Here is an 11641-nt window from a genome sequence, read left to right on the forward strand (position 1 = left end):
TGCAGACAGAAGTGATCAGCTTGAAAGTATACCACAATCAAACAAACAATATAATTGCTACAAACTGAAGACAAAATATAGGGTTGCACCAGTGTGTGTTAATGATAACAAATTATTAATTGCTGTAGCCATCCCTTCAAATATAGAATAATTTATTTGTCAATAGTTGGCAACACATTGTTGCTGTACAAAGTCAACGAGGTACTTCTTTTAAAAAACATTGTAAAGAAATGAACTGATCATAAAGTAAATTAAACAGAAATAAGCCATAACTAGAGACCTTAATTATTCCTAACCATTCATTAGAGAGTAAGTACATTTCTTGTAAAGCAAGAAAATAAGCAGGATCAATCAGAAGAGACTGGCTGTGTTTACAGTTGGGATTGCCTTTTCTTGACCCTATGGTTTCTAATCTCAGGGTGATATGAACCTGTTTAACAGAAAAATATAAATGCAAAAATCCCAGTCTTTTTGGATGTCAGACGCCATGATGCAAAATGCGTAGCAAAGTAATACAATGTAGTGATGTACTACTACATTTCCTCTTATGTTGCTGGAATCTGAGGAAGTCCAAACTCATCCACCAGCACTCCATCCTAAATGAGACGAAAAACAAACAGAAACATCAAATACCACATGTTTAACATTAATACTTTTCACCAACAATAGGCTTCGCAAGAAGAAGTTGACTAAAACTTGAGGTAAAAAAAGTCAACTTGAGATGTATATTAATTTGACTAGAAACATAATTCCCCATCCCCCGGGAGTAAGGACAATATATCTACCTATACAGGTCACTGGTGTAAAGCACCAGTGTAAGTGGTCCCTACACAAAAACTATACGAGTAGCAGCTATTTAAAAAATGAGGGAAACAAAAAGCTACAGTGCAACAACAAAGCTGTTTTACCTTTATTACCTTTAAAGCTGTTGTAAATCTAAAAACAGTGACTCCTGAATGTCATTGAAAGGTTTAAAAGTACTTTTTTTAGTGCTGTAAAACAATTACCAATAGGTAGTCCTTAAATATTTGTTTATCTGTAATTTACAGATAAATTAATAATAATAAATTACCGGTACTTTTATATTGTACATCCTGTGACAAAATATAAAACAATAATGCTAAATAGGGCTAAATACTTTTTTTCAGGGCACTGTTAATAATCTATACAATTATGTTGTATGAGGGATTTCCACACTTGTATATTTCTTTGGAAATGGTGAGGGTGGGAGGAGTATTAATTGGTTGTCAGAGAGGCTTATAGTCTGGATTTAGCTAAGAATAATTTGATTTCCATATTTTTGGACCACTCAAAAAAGCTTTAAGGGGAAGAAGATTTTTATGTGATGATGTGGAAGCAGTGGTGCATCAGTGGCTACATGCTTAACCAATAACATTTTTTGTTGATGGCATTAAAAAGTTGGTACCACGCTGGGAAAGATGTAGAAAAGTGATGTCATATGTTTTTTAATTATTAATAAATAGAGTTTCAAAAAAAAGTGTGGAAACTTTTTGAAGAACCCTCGTAATATTACTAATGCTGATGTTTGTCGGTACCCGGTTGACGCTTTTCTCTCCGGGCACTCCGTCTGGTATAGCTGGAGCTGAAGCGGCCTCGTCTAGGTAAGAGCTGTCATTATCCAAAAGGAACTCGTCTCCAAGTGCATCCAGTTCTAACATAGCAGATACCATAAATCAATCGAGTATATATAATAGTAAGCATTTTGGTGGGTTATCATATCATATACACCAACCTGCTTCTAGGTCATCCTCATCAATATCTGGTGTTCCATAGCTGCGGCTCAGGGCCTCCTGTACCTCATTAGCATCTTCCATCATGTCCTCCATCTGATCCTGCAGATCCTACAATAAACGGCAAATCGCTTGCTTCAACCACAGTCCCAAAAAACATCAATTTAGATGACTAGAAAGCTTAATGCATGGCATTTAAGTTCTCTGCCAGGGGCTGCCAGGGTTTTTGTACTTAAAATATTTGGGACTTACCTCAATCTGATCAATCTTTACGTTCTTGTAAGCCTTCTTCATTTCTTTGGCACCTATCTTCATTGCATCCACCTGTCAAACACAAATGAGTGTAGAAATGTTAGGGGCTATTATTTATACATTTATTTGGTTTTACTTTTGTACAATTTAGCAGAAATTTGTGTCTACTCAATCACAAAATCGCAGTGCTTTAGAAAGCATTGGGTATTCTGCAAAATCTAATTTGAGTGAGATTTGCATCAGTAAGTGTTTTTGTGTTGCAAATTAAATGAAATGTATCAGTTGAAATATTAGTATTATTTGTATTTTTTCCCCCCTTTTTCTCCCACTTCAGCGCATCCAATTTCTGCCCGTCAATCATCCTCTCACTAATGCTGGTCCCTGCTCCTGATTGGGGAGGACGAGGCTGCTCCACGCCCCCTCCGACACGTGCACAGCAATCGAACATCTTACCACCTTACACGTGACGAGTGCAGTGCAGTACCGCGCTGTGTACAAAGAGCCACACCCTCTACCGCACTCCTTTCCCATCTCCGTGCAGGTGCCACCAACCAGCCAGCAGAGGTCGTAATCGCACTAGTCTGAGAGAGAGTCCCCATCCGGCTTAATCCCGCCCCTCATCTGAACAACAGGCCAATCTTTGTTCATGTGGCCGCTCAGCCGGCAAGGCAGAGCCGAAATTCGATACGATGTATTCGAGATCTCAGCTCTGGTGAACAGCGTGTGTTTTACCGCTCCACCACCTGAGTGGCTAAATATATATATTTTTTTTACATTTAATTTAGTCTCAGTAAAGACAGAGATTATATATGTATGTATGTCAAGAGTGTATGTGTGTAGTATTTCTGTCTGTCTGTCTGGTTCCACAATGGCAGACTACTCAACCTCAATGTCCACTTTGCAAACCATTGTAAACAGCAAGTCTGTGGTGCAATTGTGGAAGTACTGTACATTGCTACCTTAAAAATAATAGCTAAAATACTATACTGGTCATAATATGTTATTTAATGTTGATGTACTGTATGTGCTGGTTAAAGTAAGGAAATGTTCTTACAGTTGTTTTAGTGTCTTTAAGGGACTGAATGGTGTAGTTGGTCTGCTCCATGTTAAATGATTGCTGCATCAGCTGATCTCTTTGACCTTCATACCTGCAGATGCAGACAGAGGTTAGTGAAAGTCCAAAAGCAGTAGGCATTTCAGAAGAGTAACCATTGCATACAGAGGACAGCTAAAGTTTAATACAAAAATGCACCTAATTGGCAGTATTTAGTATTTGGACACCTGATTACAAGTATTAATAGAATGTTGGAGAACTACCCAATCAATGTTTCATTTATTCCGAATTGTGTTCAATGTGGTTGAGGTCAGGGCTTTGTTAAGGCTACAGAAGTTATGTGTCTGTCAAACTGTGGTCATTTTAATACCCTACTGCTCTCCAGGGCCACCCACATTAGACCACAGGCTAGCAAACACCTTCTCCAACAGGTGTGTAACCACCAACCACATATTTTCACCTACCAACAATTGATTCATACAAAGAGCCCTAACACACATAGAGGCTTACACTATTTTACTTTGTATTACCCGTCCACCCGTATCGACACCTTGACCAGGCAGGAGTCAGTGCTGCAGCAACTACACTAACAACTAATTGTGCCTGTAGAGCACAAGACCAGGCCAGTGGTAAAACTGAGACAAAGCAGTACTGGGCTAGTGAATCAGACTGCTTCACAACCCAATTGTTCAAAACCAAACAATATTTTCATTGTTTGTTCACAGGGGCACAGTCATGCTGGAACACAAAACTGTTGCCTAAATTTCATATAATATTTTTTATATAACTGACTTTTAAAAAGTTTGTCCACTTATGGCAGTGGTAGCTCAGTGGTTAAAACTAGGGATGTCCCGATTTTTTTGTTCCCGATCAATAATTCTGATCCCGATCCGATACCGAGTCTCAAACCGATACTTGTATTTTCTAGATATTGTCTAGATAAGAACTAGATAATACTGTTTACACAGTGCACACTTCAAGTACATTACAGTTATTCAAATTAATCCAATGTATATGTTTAACAACTGAATAGCTCTGCAGTGCTGTAGGAAAAAAATTGCCTGCATCCAAGCTATTGCTTAATGTTCTTTTATTTTTACAAAATAAAAGTAAACAAACTTAGTGCAGCATTGTAGTAGTAAAACTAGAACACTCAAAATGAAGTGAAGGTTCTTTTTGAGGAAAATCAGCATCTCTGCCGTGTTAGCGGACAGCCGGTTCCTCTTCTCATCATATAATAATAAACTCGCTGTATTCGACTGTGTTTATTTTTTAGGTGCCGTATAAAATTGGTAGTAATTGTAGATCGTTTGCTTAAATGATATCTGGTTTGTTTCTTATGAGCCACCGTACTTGTATGCGTGTTGTAACTGTAACAAACTTTTCTGTGCTCCCGACAATTTGTGAATATACCGTGTATTTATTTCTTTATTAAGCAAGTGCATCACTACGTTGTTTTGTAAACCGGTGTGATCCTTGTCTCACACGCCATATAAACAGTAAAATTCTACAGTAATGAACGAAGCTCTGCTCCTACCACCTCGTGAAACGCTCGCATTGCAGACATTACACTTCGCTGCTGGACTTGTTTCACTTTCCAATTTAAAGTATTTCCACACAGAGGACATGCTGACATGCCTAAAATGTGAATATAGTGTAAGAACAATATAGTGGATAGCAAATTATACTCACATTCTCTTCTGTTTAAGAACTCGCATGGCCTTTTGTTTCACCATGTTCTAAAAGAGACAAAAAAAAAAACATCAGCACAGTGAAAACAGTCTGTCACTATGTAAGCCTGCTATTTATGTGTTTACACATGATCTTAACCCCTGCTTTACTGTTGAGCTGCTTTCATATGATAAGTGGTTTGTGCTTTGTTTATATTGCCGCTAACCGACATGACAAAACCGCTTTCTGCTTGCTGTGCTACTGAGCAGACTAACAGAAACAGACTATATGAGGATGGTAAGAGGTTCCAGCATCCTCTGTTAGATTGGTTTGGAGGTGGGTCAGTGATGGCCTGGAAAGGCAAATCCTTGGAGGATAATAGCCAATGGTACCCTGACTGCTGTTGGGTACCAGGACGAAATTTTTAGAGCCTTTGTCAGACCTTACAGTGGGGCAGTGTGCCCTGGGTTCCTCTTTGTGGAGTACAATGCCTAGCCTCATGTGGCCAGAGTGTTTGCCACTGACCTGCCCTCACATTTCCCAGACCTGAATCCAATTGTAAACTCTGGAACCAAGTAGCACCACAGACTGTCCAGGAACTCACTGATGTCCTAATCCAGCTTTGGGAGGAAATCACCAAGGATATCATCAACTGTCTCAGGAGCATACCCAGATGTTGCATACAGTTGTATGAGTGCATGTATGAGTGCATACAGTTTGCCATGACCAAACACACTACTGAGTTGCCATGATAAAATTCACACAAATTAGATCAGGCTGCGATTAAATTTGTTTCACTTTGATTTTCGGTGTAATTTAGAATTTTGTTGTGTTCTCAACAAATTACACAATTTATAGCAGTAAAGATTTACAGCTTGAATCTTTAATTTATCAAGATATGATGTGTGATTTACATGTTCCTTTAATTTTTTGTACAACACAACTTGTGAGTACTATTGACATTTCAGTTTATATCTAGAAAATCATGGGTGATTAGGTGTAGATTGATGGATAGAAAGTGGTAATTATATCCACTCAAAATTCAATAACACAATGAAGTGTACAAAAAGTCAAGGGGTCTGAATACTTTCTAAATTTACTTGAGAGTTCCACCAGAACACAATTTAAAAGCCTTAACCAACAATAACAATTATGACATGGCAGCAAAGTAATTTGTTTGTACTAAGAGGTCATTAATATTGAACTTTGGGTGCCGAAGCAGGAAGAAACGAGTGTGGAATTCGACAGTTAACAGCAGTCCTCTTTACCACTAGATGCTTAAATCATCACAAAACTTCTGCTGTTATGTGTTACCTTTGATGGCCCATCTCTCATTTTCTTCATCTGATCTTTATATTTTACCAGCTCAGCATCAAGACGAGCTATCTTTTTATCAACGGACTCTGCCCGGGAATCAACCTAAAGTGAAACAAAAAAATAATAATAAATGAAAGACAGCAGCCTACAAAAAGCAATGAGTGTTTTAATGTTCATTAATGCCAGTAATATCGTAAAATGTCAAGTCTCATTGTGAAAGAAAAAATAAAGACAAAGGTAGATGACATTGCTTTGACAATGTATGAACATCTCATCCGTGGAATTTACACATGAGCCAAGATAGACAGTATGGTCAGTAAATGAATCAATATTGTCCTAATCTGTAAATAGAAAATGAAAATATTTAAACCCCACATGGCACACCTTGTTTCAGACAGAAGTGGAACCTGATGTGGTCTTCTGCTGCTGTTGTCAATTCACATTAAAATTTGACGTGTTGTGTGTTCTGAGAGTTTCCAGATATCCAGATATTTGGGTTACATTACTGTCAGCTAAAACCAGTCTAGCCATTCCTTTCGAACCACTATCATCAACAAGGCTTTTCTGCCCAAAAGACAGCATCAGAGACAGAGGATAACCATCCAAACTCCCCAGCTTTACCATACTGAGTTCCCACCACCCCTAATACTTGTCTACATCATCACCACAAATATTAACCTCCCCTCACTGTAACTCTATTACTTGATTGTTTCACATTTCTGTTGGCAGGACTTTACTTGAAACAGTCAAGATTTTCTCAAGAATACGATCAGAAAATTGTCAGCGTAAATGTGTGAATCAATGCCGTCATATTACAGCTATGAAAAACGTGTGTGACCGGTTTTGTGTGACCGGTTTTGTCACACCGCATTTCCACACGCCTTGTCCACAGACACACTGTCCACCCATAAATAACACCCATCACACCACCGGGGACAATAGTGAGAACAATACCAGTCTGTCATAACCCTGATTTTGCTATAAATAAGCCATCAGATCAATCTAAATATCATTAAATGTTATCTTTATAAACCACAGTGAGAGAACTCTATCTTCACATAATCACATGACACAGCACAAATACGTCGCTATGGGATGTTCAGTGCCAGACAAAAACAGTTAGCAGGCTAGCTAGCTGTCAGACTAACTTGCCACAACGGTCTACTGGCTACTTATTTAAACATTTTTTTTATATATATATATATAAACTAATCTTTACAGTTAACACACACAATGTAACATACAACTTTACCACTTGACAATAACTTCTGTCATGTTTTATTACTACTAGGAAGTTTATAAACCATTTCAACAAGGCTGCGTCTCAAATTGCATACTACCGTACTACACAGGGTCTCAAAATAGTACGTCGCAGTTAAAGAAACGACATAGTTAACAGTTCTTTAAAGACAGTCAATGGCGGATTGAGACACAGCCCATAACTTGAGCAGGTTCTAGGCTATAGCGAGGCAGTAAACAGTCAACTGTCTTTAATAAAACGCTAACCAGCTAACAAGTCCGAGTTTCTTTGTTTGTTTCGTCAGACAGTTCTTAGAAATGAAATATAAAAGCACTTACATTTGTTATACAGTCTGTGAGGTTTGGAGGAGGTCCTTGTGGTTTTCCTCGGCCGAAAATGCGGTTCATTTTAACAACTTATTTATCTCAAAACAACAGTGAAATTTCGCTAACACCAGCCCTACCGAACAATGCCGGAAGCCGCCTCACTCTGACGTCACAGCTTAATCACGTGATGCGCAGGCAACGACAAACAGCTACAAGAAGTGTATTTATTAATTAGGATTTTAACGTCATGTTTTACACTCTTTGGTTACATTCATACATTCACAGAAACGGTAGTTACTTATTACACAAGGTTCATCAGTTCACAAGTGTAATGTCAAACACAGTCATGGACAATTTTTTATCTCCAGTTCACCTCACTTGCATGTCTTTGGAAACTGGAGCTCCCAGAGGAAACATACGCAGACATGGGGAGAACATGCAAACTCCACACAGAAAGGACCCAGACCGCCCCACCTGGGGATCGAACCCGGGATCAAACCCAGGACCTTCTTGCTGTGAGGTGACAGAGCCCTCCACAAGAAAAAAAAGGCCACACGAAAACATTGATGCACAGTAGGAACACACACACACACACACACCCTGAACAGGGCACCAGTCCATCACACCACACTAGGGTTGCCAACTTTCAGAACTGGAAATAAGGAACACCCTGGACTGGCAGGTTGGCGGCATAGGGTGGGGGTGGGATGTCAGGTGTTTACCTGAGTGGGAGCGGGGGGTAGGTGGTTAGGGTTGCACCTATAAAAAAATTTAACGTGTCTTACACCATCATAGGAACATTATCAAAATGTTTTATTTATACTGTTTAACAAGTATTATTTTCATTCTTTATAATAATAAATCAGAACCATATTTTAGGTAAAATAACATGCATAAAGAACATCATGTAAATTTTTTTTCTTAATAGTGCAAACAAATTTTTACATAATCCATCTTCACACTGACATGCAGCCCCGGTTCTGGACTGTGTTGCTTAGGGGGGCAGGGAGAAAATCTGGGGGCGGGGGGCATAGCGCCGGCCCTGCTTGTGTTACTTTAGTTTCACTTTAGGAAAAATAGGCGCGATGCACTCTGCCCACTGCGCTACTCAAACAGTGAAGTAATAAACAGGTTGTTATGCTGATATGCCTGTGCACACACAGCGTTACTAAGACTAAAAGTGAATACGACTTAAAATAATAACCAAACGCTTTCTAATTCCCACTGTAGCAACAGTTTCCTTCTGTTTCATACATATCGCCCTGTCTCAGTCTAATCTGCAGCATTTCTGTCCCATTGATAAAAATATGGAACAAAGTGTGTCCTGTATCAGTTCAATACGGAACGCGACGTTTAGTTTCCAAATAAGCAACGATTCCGTATTTTACGGGACGGTTGGCAACCCTACACCACACACTAACATTCAATCACACATACCCACGTTTGCTCACCCAAGCGGCAATAAAGTTCAGTATTTACCTTCTGTTTTTGGAAGACACTCCTCACAGACAATATCCAGAAGCAATAATAAAACCCAGGAACTCAGAATACATATTGGTCAGTATGTATTTCACATCTACAACCCCAAATAAAAAAAACTTTAAAAGTTAATTTAAAAATCAATGTATAAATATTTCATTTTGTAATAGTAAATACTGGCCTGGTAAAACTGGGAGTTCAAGTAACACAAAAAAAGTACTCAGCGGCTCATTTTTGAATATTTCATTGGTTAAGAAATGCTGTTGAATATGATTTAATCATTTTTACCAACAACTTTTTCAGGGTGAGACTGGCAGAAGGTTTTTTGCTTCTTGGAAACTCTGGTCACAGCAGTGTCAGGGGCCCCTAATAATTGTATACATTGGTTTCCTTGCCACACCACAACCAGTAACACCAAATTGTATTACAGCTAGTGTATCTGTTGTAATGTTTTATTCCCAGTAGTGCTATTGACCATCTTCACAAACATGATTGGCTGTGTCTAAGGGAGTGGCTGGTCAAAGCTCTGCAATGGATTAGTGCCCGATACAGGGTATTCCTGCTCTGCACCTCGTGCTTTCTAGTGGAACCAGACTAAATGTGACCCTGATCAGGATAAATTGGTTGATAAAAATAATAATAAAAAAGAAATAACTTTTTTTTTTACACATAGTTATTGTAACATGTCAGAATGAGTTTGGCAGTGAACCACATTAAGAACTGAAATAAAACTGAAAAAAATACTTTTAAACTCAAGTTATAAAATGTAATGAACAAAAATGGAAATTGATTGTGAGGATAAAGTAAGGACACCCCATGCCCTAATAGCTGGTATTTCCCCCTTTGGCTGAAATAACCTCAATTAGACGTTTCCTATAACCATCTACCAGTCTCTGACATCGACTGGGAGAAGGTTTTTCCCACTCCTCCATGCAGAATTTCTTCAGCTGTGTGAGGTTTGAGGGGTTTCTTCCATGCACAGCCCGTTTCAAATCACCCCACAGCATCTCAATAGGATTAAGATCCGGGCTTTGACTTGGTCATTCCAGAACTCTCCATTTCTTACTTTTGAGCCATTCCTTGGTGCATTTACTGGAATGCTTTAGGTCATTGTCATGCTGCATGGTCCACCTCCACTTTAGCTTCAGTTTTTGGACAGATGGTCTTACATTTTCCTCAAGCACCCTCTGATACAGTGAAGAATTCATCGTGGATTGGAGAGCTTGCCAGGCCCTAATGCTGCAAAGCAGCACCAAACCATGAAATGTCCACCTCCATGCTTCACAGTTGGTATGGTGTTCTTGTGCTTAAATGCTGTGTTTGGTTTGTGCCAAACATGTCTTCTGTTACTGTGCCTAAATAATTCAACTTTGGATTCATCTGTCCAAAGCACATTGTTCCAGAAGTCCTGGTCTTTGTCTAGGTGTTCTCTGGTAAACTTTAGTCTTGCCCTGATGTTTTTTTTTTTTTTTTTGACAGCAAGGGTTTCCTCCTTCCTCCCATGAAAATCAAACTTGTGCAGTCTCTTTCTGATGGTAGATGCATGTACCTTGACATCAACTGTGGCAAGAGCTTCCTGTAGGTCCCGTGATGACATTGTAGGATTATTAGAGACTTCTTTACGCATCTTGCGGTCTGCTCTTGGCTGAACTTGCTAGGACGGCCTGACCCGGCCATGCTGGCTGTTGTTTTAATGTTCTCCACTTGTAAATGATTTTCCGGTCAGTGGAACGGCTGATTTCTAATTGTTTTGAGATCTTTTTAAATCCCTTCCTAGACTCATATGCATCCACAACTTTCTTTCTGAAGGTCTCAGAGAGCTCTTTAGATCTCACCATGGTGATAACACTCACTTCTACCATTTTGTTAGATGGAAAGTATTTCATTTGTATTGTCAGCTGATCACCTTCTTTTCTTTCCTCTTTGTGGTGATGTGCTTCTTTCACTTGGCATCTCATGTAATTTAATTCTTAGACAGAGTTTATTAAAAAATAATATACTCAGACTTGATGAAGGACTGAGTGAATATAAAGATCACATAAAGAAAGCGAGAGACAGGTCATCAATTATAAAGCAGAATACTGTCCAGCACACATCTTTTGTATGTTTCTACTTGTCACCTAGCTGAGGCACTGCATCTTTTTCTGTCAGGGAGGCCTCATGATCATCTTTTCTTCACTCATAATGTGCTTTGCCACATAGTGTGTGCTGCTCTATTCTTTAGTACCTCTCAGTACTAGGGCATCTTGGTCCTGCCAGAATATCCCAGTGCAAGAGCCTTCATTTAATCAGTTCTCAACTCTATTACTGCTTTCCTTACATTTCTTCTGCTGAAGAAAACGCCATGATTTAGGATGCCAGACCTGACAATTATTAATTCATTTTCTCTTCCCATTGGATTTGATAAATTTAATGTAATTTATGATTGGCACATCTTACAGTTGCTGCTTTTGTTTTATATGTATTTTATGTATTGTAAAATTGTTTAATAATATAATATAATATAAATACTTAACTGACTAATGCAGTGGTTTTTTTTTATTTTATTTTA

General features: G+C 38.8%; 1 protein-coding gene across 1 annotated transcript; it reads right to left on the reverse strand.

Moving 5' to 3' along the window:
• Positions 1 to 135: 135 nt before the first annotated feature.
• Positions 136 to 7760, reverse strand: chmp5b (charged multivesicular body protein 5b). Its single transcript, XM_062993106.1, has 8 exons — positions 7624 to 7760; positions 6043 to 6147; positions 4750 to 4796; positions 3058 to 3151; positions 2004 to 2075; positions 1754 to 1862; positions 1557 to 1672; positions 136 to 596 (listed from the first exon to the last, which is right to left on the reverse strand). Exons 1-8 carry the CDS (start codon positions 7690 to 7692, stop codon positions 546 to 548), a joined length of 663 nt encoding a protein of 220 aa, XP_062849176.1. The 5' UTR covers positions 7693 to 7760; the 3' UTR covers positions 136 to 545.
• Positions 7761 to 11641: the final 3881 nt, after the last annotated feature.

This window comes from Trichomycterus rosablanca, chromosome 4 (assembly GCF_030014385.1).
Source record: "Trichomycterus rosablanca isolate fTriRos1 chromosome 4, fTriRos1.hap1, whole genome shotgun sequence".
Taxonomy (NCBI): Eukaryota; Metazoa; Chordata; class Actinopteri; order Siluriformes; family Trichomycteridae; genus Trichomycterus; species Trichomycterus rosablanca.